The 23,833-nt window shown below is 43.5% G+C and overlaps 1 protein-coding gene across 1 annotated transcript in view; it reads left to right on the forward strand.

Annotated features, from left to right (window-relative positions):
- tlr18 (toll-like receptor 18) overlaps positions 1-23,833 on the forward strand; it is a 55,444-nt gene that overhangs the window by 14,804 nt on the left and 16,807 nt on the right. Inside the window, exons 2-5 of the mRNA XM_056287013.1 lie at positions 11,461-11,600; positions 14,081-14,194; positions 19,232-20,230; positions 22,081-23,263. Coding sequence (XP_056142988.1) covers positions 19,242-20,230; positions 22,081-23,263 — 2,172 coding nt within the window. The 5' untranslated portion in view covers positions 11,461-11,600; positions 14,081-14,194; positions 19,232-19,241. The remainder of the gene's footprint in view (positions 1-11,460; positions 11,601-14,080; positions 14,195-19,231; positions 20,231-22,080; positions 23,264-23,833) is intronic.

The following is a 23,833-nucleotide window of genomic DNA, read 5'->3' on the forward strand; positions in this document are numbered from 1 at the left end:
ATTTAGCTAACGCGTCCGCACTAAACAGATTCTGGTCTCAGTGGACACATCAGTTGCTTTGAGCCTGTCTACATTGGAAAATTATTTAATGGGAAGCACTTTTTGGGATTATTTTCAGTGCTTTTTGCTCTGAGTGCCCAGTAACACAAGATGTTTAACGCAGTGGTTAACGCGGTCACCTCACAACAAGAAGGTCCCGGGTTCGAACCCCGGTGTTATCCAACCTTTCTCCCCGTGTCTGTGTGGGTTTCCTCTGGGTGCTCCGGTTTCCTCCCACAGTCCAATGACGTGTAGGTCAGATGAATCGACCCCTAGGTGTGAATGTGTCGGCCCTGTGATGGTCTGGCTGGCGGCCTGTCCAGGGTGTCTCCCCACCTGCCACGCAATGACTGCTGAGATAGGCTCCAGCATCCCTGTGACCCTGACAGCGGGATAGGTGGTTTGGAAAATGGACGGATGGACGTTTCCAGCAGGTACTCCAATTCATATATAATTCTCAGGATTAACTCTGACACTGCTTAATATTACTTATCGTTAACAGACAACAATTGACAGTTATAGAACATGCCAGGAAAAAACTCCTTTGTGAAAGTAAAATCAGCTGCTTCGCAACGTTTTTCTGTCAATTCTGAAGGAAACTCCTTTTTGTCAGACATTGTCACCAACCACAAAACGTAGGAAAGCCAAGTAGTGTGGAGGATGAAAGAAAGGAGATGAGACCACTTCTCCTTTTGACCACACAGCAGTGGGGTCGTTTATTTCCTCCAACTAACTCCAGGTGAACAGTTCATTCTCTTCGAACCTCGGCCTCGTGTCTACCCACAATACCCCTTGCCCTCTGTCTTAAAGGGACCGTCTCTGGCTCGCATGGTGAATATCTCACCTGCAAGTAGGTCACTACAGTAGCATGCAAACTTGGATCATCATTAAAACAGTATTAAGGTCATTCATCAGTCAAACAGTTTGGTTGTCATGTTACATGTGGGTGGTGGACAAAGTACTTACCAAAACATATAGATGAAAATTGCTGGAGGCCACCAACTATTGACTGTTGGGTAAATATTAAATCCAATAACAGTAGGGTGAGATCACCTGCTGACGCCAGTCAAAGCGCAGTGGGGAGATACTGTGTAGTTTAATCAGTGATAAGGCAATTTGTTCTTTCTTTCGTTGCCTGGTTGCTAATTTACAGGCAGCAGACAACTGGCATTGCAGCATTGAGCCTGGAACAGAAGATTTAGAGACAGTGGCACTGACGAAAAGACAGGAGGCCGAGCTGGAGGTGGCAGAGTTGAAGATGCTAAGATTTTCACTGGGAGTGACGAAGAAGGACAGGATTAGGGACGATTATATTAGAGGGACTGGTCAAGTTGGATGGTTTGGAGACAAAGCAAGAGAGGCAAGATTGAGATGGTTCGGACATGTGCGGAGGAGAGATGCTGGGTATATTGGGAGAAGGATGCTGAAAATGGAGCTGCCAGGGAAGAGGAAAAGAGGAAGGCCAAAGAGGAGGTTTATGGATTTGGTGAGGGAAGATATGCGGGTGGCTGGTGTGACAGAGGAAGATGCAGAAGACAGGAAGAAATGGAAACGGATGATCCGCTGTGGCGACCCCTAACGGGAGCAACCAAAAGTAGTAGTAGTAGTAGTAGTAGTAGTACTGGATAAGGACATGGCATTAAAGGCTCAGTTTCCCAAACTGATACAATTCCTGTAGAATCACCACGTGTTAAACCTCCACTACTTTTGCCTAATCTAAATGAATTAAACAATTTTATTTTCATCCTTGGACTTAGTATTTGAGCTTTGGAAAACGTGACTGACACGACAAAAGCAGGAGTGGCACATATGTGTGGGGCTGTACAAGATCTGTTTAACTATGTTATGTACATAGGGAAGAAAAAAGATAGCTGTTAAATGTTAAAAGGTTTTTTTTGTAAAGAAGCAAGCCTTTCATCTGAATCACAACCATTTAAAGAGAATATTCAAGAATGTACAGTATGTCAGTTGCAATCCCCAAGGTCTTGCATTATCTTATCTATTTGAAATGTGATGACGATGTGGTGGTTCTGTTGGACAGTCAATCAATATTACAGTTAAACGGTGATCCAGCATAGTTCGATGTAGGCACCAGAGAGAAATAGACCTGTTTCGACTATACACAAGGTGTAGCAACCGCTGAGGCTCGTGTGACGTCAGCTCAGCAGTCGATTGTCTGCACCCTTGTTAAAATGCAATCCTCGAAATGAAAGTTAACGTGGGCAGTCTAAACATTATCAAACTACATTGCTACATTGTGCTACAGGTGTAACGGTCTGGCAGAAGCACGGCCACACCAGCATCCTGTTCCCGTCTCTTTTTTTTCCTGCTGGGTTTGTTTCCAACACGTACATGTTTTGCCGCTGCACCAGTGTTCGTCCTACCCGGTCAATACATTTCAACAGACTGCGTGATTTTTTTTTTCGTACCCGTTTTCCGGGAACTCTGCCTCTGATTGGCTAGTACTCGTTGCCTCCGTTGATTGGGTTGGTTAGGGTTAGCGTGGGGTTAAGGATAGGGTTAGCCAATCAGAGATAGAGTAGGGGCGGGTCTTCCCGGAATCCAGGTGAACGCTCTCTCAACGAGTACTAGCCAATCAGAGGCAGAGTTCCCGGAAAACGGGTACGAAAAGAAATCAGGCACGGAGACTGTATTCCAACCATGGGAAAGATGATTGGTAGGATTATGGAGCCTGACTCACCGTACACACGGAGAAAATAATGTTTTTTATTTGAGAGATATTACGGATAGCAGCTTTAAATTCACAAAGTGTAGTTATCTTTTTTATTATTACTTTATTGAGATCAGTACATCACTTAATTCTACTGCTATCTCCTGAAAGCGGGTGACACGTGATCCTTTATTCTCACACACACACAGGAAGTGATGCGAGACAAGATCAAAGCAAACACGGGATTTGACGAGGGCTGGATGGTCGATTCAAAATGGCGACCTGTGGTGAGCTTCGAAGCTATAATTTGTACCACAGCAAAAAGAGACAGATAAACCAAGCATTACGACTGCCGTGCCTACGTTTTGGAAAACAGCAACACTGTGAGTAAATGGAGTAGCACCTGATACGGATTTCTTGTCAATTAAACGTGAAAAAGTAACCCGCTAACTTCCTAGCTTTGCGTTAGCCTAGTGCTAGCTTAACGTCAAGATCAACATGCCGAAAAGAGACTGCAGAACCAAAGACTGTACGTCAATGCTTGAACAAGAAGTCGTGGGCTTTGATGGTTTGTGTCGTGTTATCTACAGGATAACTGAATTATACAACGATCAAGGTGTATCTTGGTCTTCCTGTTTTATTTGCTAGACCGTAGTAACATTACAAAACGACTGCGTTAAGCAGGCACGGAAACACATGAGTGACCCTCTTGCTCTGTCTTCTTCCAAGTGGCGCGCGTACATTTATACAACATCTGTAATACCCCTGGAACAGGGGAAGAAATTAATACAGGACAGCTGCTGGCTCTTCATCAACCGTATTAATCACCCAAAATACAAATTCCAACCTAAAACAATACTATTTAGTTACCGCGCCTGCAAATATAACACATAAATTCAGACATGCACACAAGCATACATTCACACGCGTGCGCACAAGTGGCGAGAGCGAAGGCGCACACTGCGCATGTCTCAATCACGCGCCAACCTCATGCACACACCATGTATTCTGCATGACCAGCAGCCACGGTCATGCGCTCATGTCATGCACACATCATGCACTCGGCGCCAGTAATATACACTTCCCAATACTGTGCTCAACAAAACACACCTCGACATAGTAATAACTACACACCGTCTTCTGAGAATATACCAAAGCCAACAAACAATCACCGCCGCTTCACATTGGTCACACACTCAACTCGCCTTGGCTCGCGACCATGCCAGCTAGCTAACCCCTATGCTAGCGAGCCAGCCCTGCATGCTCTCAACTCCGTTCCAAACTAAACATCCTTATTTGCGGTAAGCTAATGATTCCATAGTGGTCCATAACCATTACTACACAGATAATGAACTGTAATCATATATACTTTTCATCCTTACCTGGAACAGGGGAAGAAATGAATACAGGACAGCTGCTGGCTCTTCATCAACTGTATTAATGACGAGAGCCCCCAGCGTGCCCCCTAGTCACATCTCCTCAGACATGAGCAATTGAAAACTGATTCAGTCCTAACTAATCGATTTCACTATGAACATATTTCACCTGATTACACATACACAACTAATAGACATCGAGGGTCAGAGGTCAAACATAATATACATATTACTGCAAATATAAACATTTGCTTTCGTGTGTATCTCCATACACTACAGTTTGTGCTCGCCGTTACCTGTTAAACCAACTAAAAGCCCGGAACCGAAGAAACAGCGCTCCATAGACGGTGAAGAATTGGAGGGCATTTCAGATGCTGATATCCTAAAAGCGGTGATTGACTTGACAAAACGCTTCACTACTCTTGAGCAAAACATAGCCAAGAACACTGATGCCATTACCACAGTGTGCGAGCAGCTGAAACGGATGGAAATTCAAGTGAAAGAAAACAAAGAATATATGAAAGAGATTTCGGGGCAAGTCTCGCAACTGCAGAAGAGAAGTGAAGAGGCTGAACGTTACAGCAGGCGATGGAATTTACGCCTGCATGGAATGAGAGAGACACCTGCAGAAAACATCAGAGGAGAAATCATCAAGCTTCTCGCATTGCTCGCTCCTGAAGATAAGGACAAGATGGGCTTTCTTGTCGACCCGGTGCATAGAGTTGGAGTGCAACGTGAAAATGCAACTGGGCCCGTCCTTGTGCGTTTCACAATGCGATCCTTCAGAGACAAACTCTGGAAGATTTCCCGTGACAGTGGGATCCTGAAAGAGCGGAAACTACTCCTCAAGGAAGATCTGACACAGGCCGACAAAATGGCAAGAAACAAACTCTGGCCACTTGTGGAAGCAGCCAGAAAGCAAGGAAAACGTGCTGGTTTTCATGGTGCACAAGCCTATAAAAATGGTGACCCGTTAAAAGTTAATAATACGAAATGGTTTAAAATGTACAATTGAGTGGGTTGGTACTTAAAGTTATAGTTGGGGTTTACTGTTGGTAAGTTTTGTTAAAAAAAAAAAAGATTTGACGGGGGCTGGGCAAGATGGAGGCTGAGGCAGTCGGACAAATACGTGGTTAACAGATTAAAAAAGGACTTTCTCACCTTAAACGTGGAACTTGCTAAGAGTAAACAGCTGGAAACGACTCCCTTAGTTGTCCTTTGGTAAAGTAACAACCCTGGACTCATTTCTACACATCTGTACATAATTTCGCTGCCAAAATTAACGGTCACAAGCTAACTTTAGCTTAACCTGGGCAAATAAAGTGGACATTAACGCAGTTGTTATAGAGACCTCAACAGTGGCAGATAAAAGACCAAGAGACCAAGGTAAAAAGACGACGCTTTCATTCACCTCAAAAAAAGGAGCTTCAACCAAGGTGTCATGGAGGTTGTGAAAGCAGGCGCCGTGCACTCATATGTATGTGAATTCCAACCTGAAGACCACCCCACTCCCTGATTCAGCTCCATGTACATTTGTTACAAAGAGAAGGAAACTAGAAACCACTCTTTGAGTTGCAAGATAATATTGTGAGGTTTGTGGCAGAAAAATAAAAGAAAACGCTGGCAGTCTAGCAACTCTGATAAAGAAAAATGCCGATACCATTGAGGCTGTGAAGGAGTCGTCAGTTTCTTTTCAAAGAAGTCCAAGACATGAAAACAGAAATTACAGCGGTCAGGCAAACCAGTGATGAGTATCTGAAAAGAATAATGATCATGGAAGACAAGATGACTGAGATGGAACATTCTCACAGGAGATGGAACCTGAGGCTATACGGTCTACTGGAGCAAGAAGGTGAGGAGGTTAAACAGTGTGTTGTGGATATCTGCAGAGCAATCATCACAGATGCCAGAGAAGACCTATGGTTCCACACTGACGTGAGTCACAAAATGGAAATGGAGATGGTGGCAAAACTCAGCCGGTGATAAGATTTACACGAAAATGTGAAAAGGACTCTGAATTCCTGCAAGTTAAGAAGCTAAAATTCAGAGCAGGCCTAACTACAAAAGACCACACAACAACAAAAAAATGTAACAAACTGTGGCCTTGGCTTGAAGAGGCAGATCAGCAGGGGAAAATAGCCCTCTTTGTTGAAGCCAAATCCATCATCGATGGTAAAGAAATTAAAGTGTGATAAGTGAAGGAAAATGAACATTCACCTTTGTGAGTTCATTGAAAGCATAATTTTATCTTCAAATCAGAGACAACAAAATATTTTTCTGACTTAAAATGTTAGGTATATGGAATTTTAGGATTATATATTACATCTTTTTGTTCTAAATTGTTTGTACTCCAAAGCTGAAGAAAATCATTTTGTACACTGGTTCTACTTAAAACTCGTGACTTCTGGAGATATTTTACTGTTCTACTGTTCAATTTGTCTTTGTCATTCTGTTTGTTTAATTTGAGGGGTATCCAAGAACAGATTAAGAGGAAGGCTGTTTCAAGGCAGAGTTTTATTTACAAGAAACACATGCTTTAGCTTCATATTCTAATTCTTGGAAAAATCAATGGGGAGATTCCATTGGATGGCTTATGGTAATAGTAACTCTGCAGGTGTAGCTACATTGAAAGGATCCTCTCAGAGAAAAGTGCTTAAAAATATTGCTTATGGTTCTGGAAGATGGATCATTTTAGTTATTGAATTTATGAATGATGTTTTTATTTTGGGTAACATATAGGGTTGTTATAATAACAGCTATCGAAACACAATCCTTTTTGAAGGAGAAATGTGTGCCTTATTGAACACTTTCATGAAAGCTAAATTAATATTTCAGGGGGGGGGGTTGGAATTACATAAACGATCCCACAAAAGAATGTCATCCACAAAGATCTTTAAGAGGCACACATATTGAGAATTTAATAATGTATGCCTGCATTTAAATTGTTGTGATATATGGACACTAAAAACTCCGCACCAAATTCATTTTATCTGGAACAACAAAGATTTATCTAAGAGATCCAGAATTGACTTTTGGACAGAGTAAAAGAAACCAAAATAGAACAATCAATATTTACTGATCACAAAATTGTTTCTTTAATATTGCATACAAGGAACATGACAGTTAAATGTAATTCAAATGACTGAAAATTGAATAACACACTTTTGTGTGGTTAACTCTTCAAAGAAAAAGCCATTAAAATCATTAATGGAAATTGGAGGAAAGCTTAAGAAGAAAAAGTATATGGCAAACATTGGGACTATACAAAATTTCACATTTGTAATATGACATTTAAAGGGGGAAAGGAGTTAGCTAAAGAAAAAAAGACGTAAACAAGATAGAATTCTTGAGAATATAATTTCTATTTATGAAAATAATAAGCTCTCTCAAACTGATGTCAATAAGTTAACTGAATTACAATCCTTGAGTTGGACAATACACCAATCAGTCAAAACATTAAAACCACTGACAGGTGAAGTGAGTAACACGGATCTCATTACAATGGCAATTGTCAATGGGTGGGATATATTAGGCAGCAAGTGAACACAGTCTGTTCTTGAAGTTGATGTGTTGAAAGCAGGAAAAATGGGCAACCTTAACAATCTGAACAACTTTGACAAAAATCAAATTGTGATGGTGAGATGACTGGGTCAGAGCATCTCCAAAAGGGCAGGTCTTGTGGGGTGTTCCCGGTATGCAGTCGTTAGTACCTACCAAAAGTGGTCCAAAGAAAGGACAACCAGTGAACCAGCAACATGGTCATGGTCGCCCAAGGCTCATTGATGTGCATGGGGATTGAAGGCTAGCCTGTCTGGTTTGATCCCACAGAAGAGCTAAGATTACTGAAAAAGTTAATGCTGACAGTGATAGACAGGTGTCAGAACACAGTGCATCGTAACTTGCTGTGTATTGGACTGCACAGCCGCAGATCAGTCAGAGTGCCCATGATGACCCCTGTCCACTGCCGAAATGGGCAAATGAGTGTCAGAACTGGACCATGCGGCAATGGAAGACGGTGTCCTGGTCTGATGAATCATGTTTTCTTTTACATCATGTGGACGGCCGGGTGCGTTGTTTATCTGGGAGATGGCAACAGGATGCACTATGGGAAGAAGGCAATCCAGCGGAGTTCTGCAGGGAAACCTGGCATGCATGTGGATGTTATCTTGACACATATCACCTGCCTAAACATCATTGTAGACCAGGTGCACCCCTTTATGGCAATGGTATTCCCTGATGGCAGTGGCCTCTTTCAGCACGATAATTCACCCTGCCACACTGCAAATAATTGTTCAGGAATGATTTGAGGAACATGAAGAAGAGTTCAAGGTGTTGCCCTGGCCTCTAAATTCCCCAGATCTCAATCCAGTCGAGCATCTGTGGGATATGCTGTAAAAACAAATCCATGGAGGCCCCAGCTTGCAACTTACAGGACTTAAAGGATCTGCTGCTAACATCTTGGTGCCAGATACCAGAGGACACCTTCAGAAATCTTGTAGAGTCCATGCCACGATGGGTCAGAGCTATTTTGGTGACACGAGGGGGACCTACACAATATTAGGTAGGTGGTTTTAATGTTTTGGCTGATCAGCATAATTAATTAGTTAATTAATATCAAAATTTGGCACGGAGTGCCTTTATCCAATCTAGATGGAAGTGAATGGAACATGACAAAAATTTCATAATATAGAAAAAAGAAATGCCAGTGTCTATAATGTGCATAAACTCAAGATTGATGAACAGATCTCTGAAGATCCCCAAAGAATCTAACTTTGTGGAAGAACTTTATAAAAGAAAAAAACTACTCTGAACTAAACAACAGTCACTGCTTAGGAATCTGGGTGTGATCCTGGATGACCAACTGTCGTTTGCTGCAAACGTTGCATCGGTTGCTCGTTCCTGCAGATTTCTCCTCTATAACATCAGGAGGATTCGCCCATTCCTCACCAACGAGACGGCACAGGTGCTCATCCAGGCTCTGGTCATCTCCCGGCTGGATTACGGCAACTCCCTCCTTGCTGGCGCCCCGGCGCCTACCATCAGACCTCTGGAGCTTCTTCAGAAAGCTGCAGCTCATCTGGTGCTCAACCGCCCTAAGTTCTCCCACACAACTCCCCTTCTCATGTCCCTATACTGGCTCCCAGTAGCTGCTCGCATCCAGTTTAAGACTCTGGTGCTAGCCTACAGGGCAGTGAAAGGAACAGCTCCTTCCTATCTCCAGGCCATGGTCAAGCCCTGCACCCCCGCCTGACCACTTCGCTCTGCTGCCTCGGGACGCCTGGTGGCCCCGTCGCTCAGAGGCCCCTGCTGCCGATCGACCCGGTCACGGCTCGTTTCTGTCCTGGCCCCACAGTGGTGGAACGAACTCCCCACTGATGTCAGGACAGCGGAGTTGCTGCCCATCTTTCGGCGCAGGTTGAAAACTCTCCTCTTTAAGAGCTACTACCCTGTTAGTTGCTCTTAGCACTTATTGTATTCACTCAAAAAATCTTTTCTTGCGCTTTTACTTGAGCACTGGTTTTGCTCTTAGATGCTTGTTTAGATGCACTTATGACCTCTGATGACTAGTAGTTCTCCCGATTTCCTACGTTAAATGCACTTATTGTAAGTCGCTTTGGATAAAAGCGTCGGCTAAATGACTGTAATGTAATGTCCCTACAGACACAATTGGTCGTGTCTGCAGGTGGGGTGTCCTGGTCGCTGCTCTAGCGCCTCCTCTGGTCGGTCGGGGCACCTGTTCGTTTTTCTATCCACTCATGGCCAGATTGTTGTTTCAACCACGGTGGCAGTCTCGTTCTCGGCTGCTCTGCAATTGTGTGTTCAGAGTTGTTTGGCTGTATTTACCGTGTCTCCTTGTGCTTCCAGAATCTCTTGTCTTTCTGCTCTCCTGTCCTCAGCCAGCCACTCTCACTTCCTCATCCGTCTGTCCTGCTCAGCTCAGCTCAGCTCAGCTCAGCTCTGCCACCCACCATCGCCTCTCTACTCTGCCTTGCCTTCCATCCTCATTTCCCTTTACTCCAACTGCCAGTGAATCCACTTTTACATTACTTAATTCCTTTTTGTCTGTGTTTGGGTGTGCCTCTACTGATCATAACAGGTGTATCATGGTGTGTGATTTTTGGATTTACTGCTGCATTTATGTCTTATTAGCCCTTGGAGGAACTGTTTGGGATATTCAAGATTTTGCTCTTTGTTGTTGAAAATTACCAAAAATGGCCTGTAGTCCAGTAGCTGGTTGAAAATAATGGCAATGTTCTTTTACAGTATCGTAATTTTTGTTTATTGTAGCATTCAGACAAGAATTTCCTGAAGCACTAACACAGGATTGACCCATAACGGGCTGCCTATCAGTTTATATAAAGAGCTGTGGCAGTTCTGCTGCGGGGTCCCTCTGTCACATGTTGAGGAAAAGGCATTTCCAGTTTGCTCTTGGCCAACATATAAAATACCTGAAAGTAATTCTCACGTTGTATCCTATTACGGAAGCACCTGTTGAAAAAGGGGTCCTAACAATCGAAAACCCCTTCCTTCCTTCGGGGACATTAGTGCTGTAATACTAGTTCACTTGGCAGTGAAGATGAGTTGAGCTTAACGAAGGTTTTGTAGAAAGGTACGGCGAGCCCTGTTGATTTAAAACATGCCAGGATCTCTGAACTCTATCTTTTGGCTGCAGGTCAGAAATATTTAAACGCCTCACGTGCAGCTGGCGGGGTGCGTGGGTGGAGGGAGGTGAGGGGGTTGCAGTGTTATTTCCTGGTTGTGTGAAATGAAGCTGGCTGTGAGTCGGAAAGGGTCATATCTTTGTGCGCTCGCAGAATGTGTGTTGCACTTGCAGGTGTTTAAGCGACGTGTTGTAAACGTTATAAATGTTTATGACCTGACACACTTCAGCCAAACCTGTAAGTAAACTAAGCCGTGCACAGGCTGACTAGGAGATTGATTGCAATATACCTCGCCGGCAGGCTCCGAGGCAGACATGAGTCATCACGACAACACACAGGCACTACTACATAGATTTGCAGTAATGCTATCAAACTTGTGCCCATATAAGAGGGAGGATTTAACATGTAAACGGCACTTCATGTGCACTGTTGTGACCCATCCTTTAAATCTGATCAGGACACAGAAACTCTTCATCCAGCAAGTTAATGGCTAACCAGCCTGACTGTATCACAGTGCCCTCAGCTTGCCTTAAACATTCCTGAGGTAGAAAGTAGTGGTCTTAGTTTACCTCTCTGACCTCGTGGAATGTCGGAATTTGCCTGCGGCAGGCCTTTTTGGCAGCAGTTACACCTATGGGGCTTGTAAACAGGAAGGGAGAAATGCCGTCCGACTTTAACACGTGAATGATTTGTGATATTTCATTCTCTTTAGTGGGGACTCAAGTTGTGTCTCAGTTGGATGTACGCATCTTTTGAAGGACACATTTCTGGGCTGATTAGGACTGTTCCATGCCAAAGGATCCTTCACATGGAGCCGACAAGTACATGCTAAAGTCTTTTGTGCACCTATCAGTAAGTCTTTTTTCTTTTCTTCTTTTTTTTTACTTTTTACCTGAACAAATATGACAAATGTGATTGGGGGAAATTGTGAATGGAATGGTTTATTTTTGGTATCTGAAATAACTTCTGTCATTAAATCTTTCCATTAGCGATACTGTTCTGTTTTTGCAAACCTTTGAAAATGTCCACAGACACGTTTTTATTTCACAACTCATTCATTGCCCATGTGTTGAAGCAACATTTAACACCTGAATTAAGAAACACATGGCAGCGCTGAAAACTCATGTTTTGTCGTATTAGCAAGTCTGTCAAAAGTGAGGATTTAAAAGATTTATTATAACTTAGCTGGCCATGCCGTCCACCTGCACGGAGTCCTATAAAAACTGCTGGCGATGATGGGCCACCTGCCGAAGATGAGTTTCAGAAAGCCACGTCATTTCTTCAAAATTAATGGGGGGGGGGATTTTTCCCCCTTTTTCTCCCAATTGTACTTGGCCAATGGGGCAGCATCCGAGTGATGTCATGGCATCGCTGTCGCTACTGACGCGTCGCAGGAAGTCAGACATGCGGAGCACGTTAGACAGTACAGCATGGCTGTGTTTTATGTACGCCATGGCACACTAGAAAAAATAGGTGAAAACGGCAAACAATTACACAAAAAAACAAAGAAAATTACAACAAACTGCTTACTTCTAATGTAGTCTAGTGCATCCGATGTCTGACTTCCGTTTGCTGTGAAGCTTCTGCTTCCACTCAGGAAGGGCTAAAAATAGCTCATGGACACTGCCCCATTACCCCACTCTTCCGAGCCGTCCCGGTCGCTGCTCCACCCCCTTTGCCGACCCAGGGAGGGCTGCAGACTACCACGGTATGTGGAGTCACCAGCCACTGCTTTTCACCTGACAGTGAGGAGTTTCACCAGGGGAACGTAGCGCGTGAGAGGATCACGCTATTCCCCCCAGCTCGCCCAGCCAGACGCCTTCGACGCACCTTCCCCGCACTCCACATGACAACACTAAAATACAGTCAATGCTAGGCAAGGCCTCCGCCAGACCACCCCCCGGTGTTGTCGGAACTGCCGATCTGCATGGGCTAGCAGTTAGCTTAGCCTGCCCCGCTTCCACGTCCTATCAGACCACCTTCAGCGTTACTTCTTTGGGCACAGCTCTGGGCAGGGCCGTGGTCCCTGGGCTCACAGGACGCAGCAGACCAAGCTCTCCCAGCCAATCCAGCACCAGCTCTCCCGGCCATCAAAACAAACTTAAACGCAGACGTGGACAAACACACTGCATGAACGGTACTGGGTGAGGCCGCCGCAAACGTGAATTCGCGCCACCATCCCCCAGCCCCCATTTTTCTTCCCAAATGTACTTGGCCAATTGCCCTACTCTTCACATCCGGCTTCCCACCCGCAGACACGGCCAACTGTGTCTGTAGACACCCGACCAAGCCGGAGGTAACACGGGGATTCGATCCGCCGACACCCGTGTTGGTAGGCAACGGAGTAGACCGACCTGGGCGCCATTCGCGCCGCCATCTTCCCAGAAGGTGTTGTGGCGATCACATCATGGAGCCATGTCGTTTTACCACCTCTCTCTCCACGTCAGTCTATATTATTGATGCTGCTGTTGACCGTCGATGTCGAGCAACAGCTGCCTCCTCTTGACCGAGTTAGATAGCCGACATAAATATTTCTCCTTTCCCTCTCTGAAGCAGCGTCACAGTGGGGCTTTCTATCCCAGAATATGTTCATAGAAGAGGAAGGAAGATACAAACTAACTCTCTCCACAGAACGTGATCCAACATTTGCTCTTCCCTGATTTGTGCAGAAGAGCCCGCATGCAGCCACCCAATAGATAACCGTCGACTTTGGACGAAAAGGGATTTATAGGCAAAGCATCAAATGAGCACCTGGCAGGGAAGGAAAAGATCCTTCATGTTTCATTCATAACTGTTTTCAGTAAACCTCGTTGCACAGGAGAGCTGGATTTAAAACAAAACAGCTGTGATGAGAGACGACACCACGGCAGATAAAGTGTGAATGATGATGCCTTGCAAAAGACTCGAAAATATGTTCTTCCTGTTAGACACTGATATATCAGGGAATATTTTCCATCTATTTGTTCACTTGTGTTATACACACATGATAAAATATTTGCCACAATTTTCCCTCTGCAGGCTTAACCGCGGGGTGGGGGGTGTGGGGGGGTAATCTTTGTTATTTTTGTTAAGTTACTGTTTCCCATGAAACAGTTGTTATAGTGTTAATCAGCCTTAATGGATGATATATTGACATATTCGTTGCCCAAGCTGTTGAAGATCACCCAGCATCTCTGTAATCACCTATATTGATCTGGGATACGATAAACAGGGAAATTACACATCCTCACACAGCCCACATCCACCAAGACATAAATATTTACCTACATCAGTTCACTTAGGGGGATAATAAACGCTGCAATAAACGCTGTTTGTTCAACGTGCTTGCAAAGCTTCTGACAGGACGCCCACGTGAGGACCAAAACAGTGGCCTTGGACCAGCAGTATAAATAGAAGCCGGAGCAAAGGCCCTGAAAGAAGCTTTAGGAAGGTGGTTTTCACGCTGGGTAAGTATTCAACCCAACACAACCCAACACAGTGACGGGTTAAAGAGGAGGGCATCTGGCTTTAGGGGAAATATTCGTCATCTTTTCCACAACAGTGTATGAATAAGGGTGATAGCTTACTCATGGTACCTCTGCTGCCTGATTCACACAGTGGTTGAATACTGAATGTGTAATTGTAGAGCGACATTGGTTGAGGGTATAAGAGAACTAAGTGGCTGCTTAGGGCGGCAGTATCAGAGTGGTGCTGGGACATGGGGGGGGGGGGCTCACATTAGATCAACTCAGATTAAATTCTAGTTTTTATTCTGTGCTGTAATGCAAATCTGCATTCCATGCAGGATATGTATGAGGGCAGTGTGACAGTGGTGAGGTGTGCGGTTGGAATGACAGATGGGTTCAAGGTGGACGTGGGATTACACCAAGGATCGGCTCTGAGCCCTTTCTTGTTTGCAGTGGTGATGGTCAGGTTGACGGATGAGATCAGGCAGGAGTCTCCGTGGACTATGATGTTTGCGGATGACATTGTGATCCGTAGCAAGAGTAGGGTGCAGGTTGAGGAGAGCCTGGAGAGGTGGAGGTATGCACTGGAGAGAAGAGGAATGGCACTCGGTGGGAGCAAGACGGAATACCTATGCGTGAACAAGAGGGAGGACAGTGGAATGGTGAGGATGCAAGGAGTAGAGGTGATGAAGGCATGTGAGTTTAAATACTTGGGGTCTACTGTCCAAAGTAATCGGGAGTGCAGAAGAGAGTGCAGGCAGGGTGGAGTGGGTGGAGAAGAGTGTCAGGAGGGATTTGTGACAGAAGGGTACCAGCAAGAGTTAAAGGGGAGGTTTACAAGATGGTTGTGAGACCAGCTATGTTATATGGTTTGGAGACAGTGGCACTGATGAAAAGACAGGAGGTGGAGCTGGAGGTGGCAGAGTTGAAGATGCTAAGATTTTCATTGGCAGTGACGAAGAGGGACATGATTAGGAACGAGTATATTAGAGGGACCGCTCAGGTTGGATTGTTTGGAGACAAAGCAAGAGAGGCAAGATTGAGATGGCTTGGACATGTGTGGAGGAGAGATGCTGAGTATATTGGGAGAAGGATGCTGAATATGGAGCTGCCAGGGAAGAGGCAAAGAGGAGGTTTATGGATGTGGTGAGGGAAGACATGCAGGTGGCTGGTGTGACAGAGGAAGATGCAGAGGACAGGAAGAGATGAAAACGGATGAGCCGCTGTGGCGCCCCCTAACGGGAGCAGCCGAAAATAGCAGCAGCAGCAGCAGCAGCAGCAGTAGTAGTAGTAGTAGTAGTAGTAGTAGATGTAGTAGCTGTAATGCAAATCTGATTTTAACCATTGGAGAGGTACAGATGCCTCTCACCCCCCATAAATACTCCAATCCCAAATTTCTCCGTTTGATTTCTATTCTTTTTTTTCCTACTTTACAGAAATGAAGCACAATAAAACTAAAATCAAACTAGAAATCTGAAACATATGACAAAACTAATATATTAACAAAAACACTCATGTATCTGACCGAGATGTGATCTGGTGGTAGTGTATTTAAAAAAACAAAAACAAAAAACAAGTGGTCTGTGTAGTAACATCCCCCACAAGCCATTGGGACATGATGTAATTTAAATCCGGGCTGCATTACATTTTAGCTGTCGTAAGCAGGGTGTTTATTTCCAAGCAATGCAATGATGTCGTAAAACAAGTCATTGCTTCAGCTGTCTGTCAGAACAAACAGAGATCCTGGTGTCATTAATTAGTGGGACCTGCGTTTTTCTCGCTGAAAAGCATTCCAGCAAACTGGCATGACCTGCCGTCCACAGCAGGTGAGTTTGTATTGTGCAGCACAACTTGCAGTGAATGTGAACTACACCAGTACAGTGGGAAGTGAGTTTGTAATGTTTAGCAGCTGAATTAACTTAACTCCTTTTCCACCATGTAACAAATAATCTGATGTATATGGAGATTTGTTCACTGAGTTTAATGTGTTGATTTGTTGATCACTTCAGATTATTGGCAATGGATTATCTGTATGTTATATCCTGCTTGTTTACATGTTCAGATTAAATCATTATTCGTTCATGTGCTGATTGCTAATTCTGAAGCCTACACAGTCAGATGATTGATAAGAAGGCAGATCAGACCTACAGTGAGCTAAGCAGCAGTAGCAGTATAGACTACCACTGAGTTTATATAGTCTGTACTGCAGTATAGTCTACATATATCGTTATATATACTATACTATACTATGACTATATATATAGATAACACTATTATTATTATTTATATATATTTTGTACTATATATATATATATATATATATATATATATATATATGTTTGACAGCTGATAATTGCTTATGGCATGAAACAGGGCTTGTACTGTCTCATAAAGATTTTACTTGACTCACTGGATTATTTTGCTCCTTATTTGTTGAGCACTTTCCCTACCACTGAGTGTTTCTTTTAACAAAGTTTTGTGTATATATACACTACCGTTCAAAAGTTTGGGATCACCCAAACAATTTTGTGTTTTCCATGAAAAGTCACACTTATTCACCACCATATGTTGTGAAATGAATAGAAAATAGAGTCAAGACATTGACAAGGTTAGAAATAATGATTTGTATTTGAAATAAGATTTTTTTTACATCAAACTTTGCTTTCGTCAAAGAATCCTCCATTTGCAGCAATTACAGCATTGCAGACCTTTGGCATTCTAGCTGTTAATTTGTTGTGGTAATCTGGAGAAATTGCACCCCACGCTTCCAGAAGCAGCTCCCACAAGTTGGATTGGTTGGATGGGCACTTCTTTGAGCAGATTGAGTTTCTGGAGCATCACATTTGTGGGGTCAATTAAACGCTCAAAATGGCCAGAAAAAGAGAACTTTCCTCTGAAACTCGACAGTCTATTCTTGTTCTTAGAAATGAAGGCTATTCCATGCGAGAAATTGCTAAGAAATTGAAGATTTCCTACACCGGTGTGTACTACTCCCTTCAGAGGACAGCACAAACAGGCTCTAACAGGTACTATTTAATGAAGATGCCAGTTGGGGACCTGTGAGGCGTCTGTTTCTCAAACTAGAGACTCTAATGTACTTATCTTCTTGCTCAGTTGTGCAACGCGGCCTCCCACTTCTTTTTCTACTCTGGTTAGAGCCTGTTTGTGCTGTCCTCTGAAGGGAGTAGTACACACCGGTGTAGGAAATCTTCAATTTCTTAGCAATTTCTCGCATGGAATAGCCTTCATTTCTAAGAACAAGAATAGACTGTCGAGTTTCAGATGAAAGTTCTCTTTTTCTGGCCATTTTGAGCGTTTAATTGACCCCACAAATGTGATGCTCCAGAAACTCAATCTGCTCAAAGAAGTGCCCATCCAACCAATCCAACTTGTGGGAGCTGCTTCTGGAAGCGTGGGGTGCAATTTCTCCAGATTACCTCAACAAATTAACAGCTAGAATGCCAAAGGTCTGCAATGCTGTAATTGCTGCAAATGGAGGATTCTTTGACGAAAGCAAAGTTTGATGTAAAAAAAATCTTATTTCAAATACAAATCATTATTTCTAACCTTGTCAATGTCTTGACTCTATTTTCTATTCATTTCACAACATATGGTGGTGAATAAGTGTGACTTTTCATGGAAAACACAAAATTGTTTGGGTGATCCCAAACTTTTGAACGGTAGTGTATATATATATATATAGACTACTAGAAGAACCCCGCTACAATGTAGCGGTTTGGTTATCCACCCGTCTAATTCTCCCTCCTCTTCATCCTGCCAGCTAACCGCCTTCCCCCTGCCCCTAAACCCCCCTCCACTCCAACTCCCTCCCCCCAAACGCTCAGAATCCTCTGAAATGCTGAGAAAAGTGTTTTTTAGCCATTTTTAGAAAATGCATATTTTGCATAATTATGCATAATTATTATAATTATTTTAATTTTCTGTTATTTTTCTGGTCCTCTCTGAAACAATACCTACCACCTCCAAAAAAAATGAGGATCATAAGTGCATTTTTGCAAAAATGCATTTATTTTGCATAATGCCAAAACATTTCTAAGTCCCAGAAAAAAGTTATAGGTGAAAAAATCAAAGATGCTCAGAATCATCTGAAATGCCGAGAAAAGTGTTTTTTTTAAGCCATTTTTAGAAAAATACATATTTTGCATATTTATGCATAATTAATTATGCATAATTTTAATGTTCTGCTATTTTGTATAGGTGCCCCTGATCATCCCCAATAACCTCCAAAAAGAATCAAGGCCCCAAGTGCTTTAGTTTGGCCGTTTATAGACTCTCACACAGACACACACCACACACCAGACACACATTGTGAAAATACAGGAGTAGATACTGCACTAAACTTCAGCTGCAACATAGATAGACTACCACTGATCTCGGATGGTAGCTGTGTCATTGTGCCACAGTGAACAGCAGAGACACACGGGTGCCTTTATTGTAACATAGAGTAGCAGTTTAGCAACTGTGGGGGTAAAATCAAATCTTTTACTTGGGTTTCGCTCCAGATCGAGACACGGTACAGAGAAAAAAAAAAAACTTTTAGTCCTAATAGGTGGTTGTCAGTTGTAAAAATAAAAGTTATAAAGTAATTAGCTTTCTTTTTTTCTTTAGGCCTCTGCCTAAAAAAAATTTTTTTTAAAATCATACAGCAATTCATAACTTTTTGGAAATATCTAAGAACTTTTTTTTTTTTTTTTTTTTACACACTAATGTGAAGGTTTTTAGAATGAAACACCCCATTTGTAGTGGTCTGGTTTGTTTAACTGGACATGGTGCTGAGTGAGAGGACTGGAAAGTGTCACTAATATAAACCCTTTGTTTAGTACATCCGCTTGATTATTACTCAAATGCAGAAGATGAGGTATCACTTCTCTCTTTTGACACGGCAATGTAAAGTTGTGGCCACAATGCAATACGAACACACAAACTGAAGCAACCTCAGACACAAGTCAGCATCGGTCACATTTGTGCAATGAAAGACTGATGTTTCATTTCCTGCTCTCCTCCTCTCCTTTTCAGGTCCCTCGCCATGATTTTGAAACTGGTGAGTTTTAGTGCTCTCCTCCTCGGAGCCCTCACATCCCCGTTGCCAGCTACACTCTCTCCCACCACAAACGCCACAGGAGGCCTCTGTCGCATATACAACTATGGCCGCTCTGCAGACTGCCTTGGGAGACAATTCGACCATGTTCCGTGGACACGTCTTCCCTCCACATTGGAGGAACTAGATCTCTCCTACAACATACTTCCAGCCATCCATGCCAACGACTTCCTCCACTTCCCGCGGCTACGCACCCTTCTGCTGTCGTACAATAACATCTCATACATCCACGATGATGCTTTTAGGAGCAACCCCCTCCTGGAGCATCTCAACATCTTCAACAATTCCCTGCAGGAAATTCCTGCCACTCCTCTGATGCCCCTCACCAACCTGAAGAAGCTCTACATGTCCAATAACCTTTACAAACAAGCCACTTTGGCAGATGGCTTCTCCAAATTTGCCAAACTCCAGGTCTTGTCCATGGGCGGTCCCCTGGTGCTTGGCTTAAAGAAAGGGGACTTCAAACCCTTGAAGAATATTAGGTTACAGGGTTTTGCCATCAAATGCTCTTCCAATCTGAGTTACTATGAGCCTGGTAGTTTAGAGGTTATCCAGACAACCCAGATGGGTTTTGACATGGTGATAGACCAAAAGCCAAACATTCTCCCTCTTATGCTTCGCGACCTCGCCAACAAGACCTTCAGCGTCATCCAGTTCCGCAACCTCTTTGAGTTCATGTACTACATGGCTGAGGAGGACATTTTTAAGAATCTGAGAGACATTACAGCCCACCAACTCATCTTTCACCGTGGTAAATTCAACGAAAACTTGCTGAGGATGATTTTGATAAACTTACAAGTGGCCCCCATCAAAAGGCTGAGACTTCAGTACATTGACTTTGCCCGTTCACCCACTTTTGTGGACGACGGAGCCAGCTCCAGGATAACAGACCTAAAACTGGATAAACTGGATCTGTGGTAAGTTTCTTCTGTTACATAGCATTCACACACTTGTTTCCAAAAATGTAAAAAAATGGCAACAGTGAATACTATTACTACTACTACTACCACCACAATAATGATAGTAATAATAATAATGAATTAGAGTAGGCTACGTCAACAAATACAATGAAACAGTCAAAATGCCAGCAAAAGACACGAAATGGCATTTAATAACAGATAACATTGATTTAGTTATCCTGAGCTCCTCCAGCAAAAGCCTTGTAGCCATGATACTGAAGGCCTGGTCACCTTTGGGGGCCAACAGAAGGGGCCCTGCTCAGGGGCCCTCAAGCAGGTCATTAGATACAGGTCTGATATGAAGACAGTCACCAGGACCTGTTGCTCTTTACCAGTTAGAAGGAAAATCTTTATTTCAATTCTTAAACTATAAATAAGAGGGAGTTATACTGGTCTTAATGCAGCGATAAAAACATGGAGCAGAATCAGAAATTTTTTTATTCCGTGTTACCTCCGGCTTGGCCGGGCGTTCCTACAGACACAATTGGCCATGTCTGTGGGTGGGAAGCTGGATGTGGGTATGTGTCCTGGTCGCTGCACTAGCGTCTCCTCTGGTCAGCCGGGGCGCCTGTTCGGGGGGGGGGGACTTGGGGGAGGGATAGCGTGATCCTCCCATGTGCTACGTCCCCCTGGTGAAACTCCTCACTGTCAGGTGAAAAGAAGCGGCTGGTGACTCCATATGTATCAGAGGAGGCATGTGGTAGTCTGCAGCCCTCCCCGGATCGGCAGAAGGGGTGCAGGGATGGCTCGGAAGAGTGGCGTAATGGGCCAAGTACAATTGGGGAGTAAAGGGGGGGGGGGTAATCCAAAAAACAAAAAAAAAATTATTTTATTGCCGTGTGCATTACACGCACTAAGAATTTTGCTAGACATTGTTGGTACAGAGAATAAAATTAAATAAAATGAAATTAAAATAAAATGAGTATGTGAAAAAAATATACAAAACACACACATGTATATACACACACACACACACACACACATATACATACATAAAACAGATCTAGAAAAAATAAAAACAGCAAAAAGTAAGTCTTTCAGCGGGGGGCTGGGGGGCCTTTTGATTTGTCCAATTGCAACAGGGAAGAAACTGTCCTTGTGGTGTGAGGTTTTGACCCTGATGGAGGTGGTGTCCAGGGTGGGAGGGGTCAGCGATGATCTTCTCTGCCCACCTCAAGGTCCTGGATACACTTTCAGAGGTCAGGGAAGGTTAAAAGAAATAAATGAAAGATATTTTAAACGGCTCTCTCGTCCCCCTCATTTTAACTTACCTGAGTCAAATACACCACCTGACTTTCTGGCTCCGGAGCTCACATTCATGACCTGGTTTCCAATGTTGTCTTGAATCTGGTTAACTGTTTGCCTTGGAAGGGCAAACAGAATAAACTCAGATGTATTTTCTTTAAGCTAAAGGAATATTAAGGACATCTAGAACAATATCTGAGGGGAAATTCTTGAATCTGCTGGAGTCTCCTGTTTTCTGTGGATAGAATTCTGTATGTCATTTGCATAACTCTGGAAACTGATTTTACAGTCTGCCTACAGATAATGTCACCAAATGGGAGCACATCAACAGAGCAAGGGCGGGACCATGTTGTGGGAACACCATGAAGCAAATACCATCTGTTAGCAGTTATAGCTTTCATGTTGTATTATATTGCTTATTAAAGTAGAAGTATGCATGAAATATTCTAACATAAATATTAGAGGCAAAGTGGAAATGACATGACAATGCAAAGACAGAGTATGTATAGTGCAGTATACACCTGACATGAACACTTAACACTTAAAATCTCCAATTCTTGTAGGTATATAAGTAATCCCGATGTGCTGCGGTTTGACTGGCGCTTCACCTGGTTCAACAAAATTCAAGATCTCTCCATCCAGTATGTGTACTTCAACAGTGTGCCTTGCGATTCCTGGGTAGAGATGGAGGGCGTGGAGTCTCTGGATGTCTCCAACAACCGCCTGCACAACACAGCCATCTTCAACCAACGCTGCGATTACAAGGGCAGAATGCGGAGCCTTCATAACTTCAACATGAGCAACAACGAGCTGTCCAGCTTGAGAGACTTGTCATATCTGACCAGGGAGTTCCAGCGACTACAAGTGATCGATATAAGCAACAACAAACTGGGCTCTGCTGAAGAAAGCCAAAACTGCGCCTGGAGGCAAAACATCACCAAGGTGATCGCTCACCATAACCAGTTTGTGAGCCAAGCCTTACAATGTCTGCCAACCACAGTGCAACTCCTGGACCTGTCTTATTGCAGTCTGGACCAGCTGGACATGACTTACTTTGAGAAAACCACCAACCTCAAAGAGCTCCTTCTCAGTGGGAACAAAATCAAGTTCATCCCCTCTCAGTGGAGAATGGCATCCCTGCAGGCACTCACCCTGGATGGTAATTCTTTTGGCCTCATAAGTATGGAGTCCTTCCAGGACATGCCCCAGCTATCTCAGCTGAAGGCTGGCAACAACCCTTATCACTGTACCTGTGAAATCCATGCTTTTATCCAGGGAACAATGTCAAAGAGGAAGATCAACCTCACAGACTGGCCTGACAGTTACAAGTGTTACCATCCTGAGGCCTTGCTCAACACTGTCATATCTAATTACTTCCCAGGTCATGTGGCCTGTGACATCAGACTAGTCATCATCATTTCTGTGGCCACCACTGCAACAGTGGTGCTGATACTGATGCTGATCTGCTACCTCTTTGACGTTCCCTGGTATACGAAAGCCACCTATCAGATCCTTAGAGCTAAATACAGAGCTCACAAGGAGAAAGCGGTGGAAGGAAGGGAGATTTTCACCTATCACGCCTTCATTTCCTACAGCCACTCTGACGCCGACTGGGTGAGGGACCAACTCTTACCCTGCATGGAGAACAACAGGAACCCCTACCGCCTTTGTATTCACGAGAGGGACTTCATGCCAGGAAAGTGGATTATTGATAACATCATTGAGAACATTGAAAGCAGTCGCAAGGTAATGTAGGTAACATGCAGTATAATTTATACTGAGTTTGACACTACATTACATTGTTTGGCACACCACAGGAAAGCTTTCCTACATGAGTTCTCTATGCTTCACTAAACACCCAGCTACACTTTAATACATACTTGTGAAACTTCATCAGCCGTGATGTCAAAAAAAGCTTTACAATACTTCAAATATAACATAAAGTATTTTAACTCAGACACTAGCCTTTTCTTTAAAGGCAGAGTCTGTAATAGTGTGAAACAGTGGCTTCTCGGCAAATGAGCCCCACTTCGTTACTGCATTTTGTTTACATTTTTTGTTTTGTTCTGACATTTGGCCGTGTGTGTTAAGTGAGAATAGAGAAGGGATTGTGAAACTGGGAGGACACTTTTTACAATGGCAGACAGAGGAAAGCATTATGAGCTTGTCACCGCTCCTGCCATCGTATAAATAAATATTGGATATGCTTTCCTGAAATGGAAATATGTTAACCTGATGCGCTTTGGTAGAACCGCCTGCATCCAACATTTCCTTTTTTTCTGTTTGTAGCACTAATATGTCAATTAGTGCTCCTAT

Source organism: Lampris incognitus, chromosome 9 (assembly GCF_029633865.1).
Source record: "Lampris incognitus isolate fLamInc1 chromosome 9, fLamInc1.hap2, whole genome shotgun sequence".
Classification (NCBI taxonomy): domain Eukaryota; kingdom Metazoa; phylum Chordata; class Actinopteri; order Lampriformes; family Lampridae; genus Lampris; species Lampris incognitus.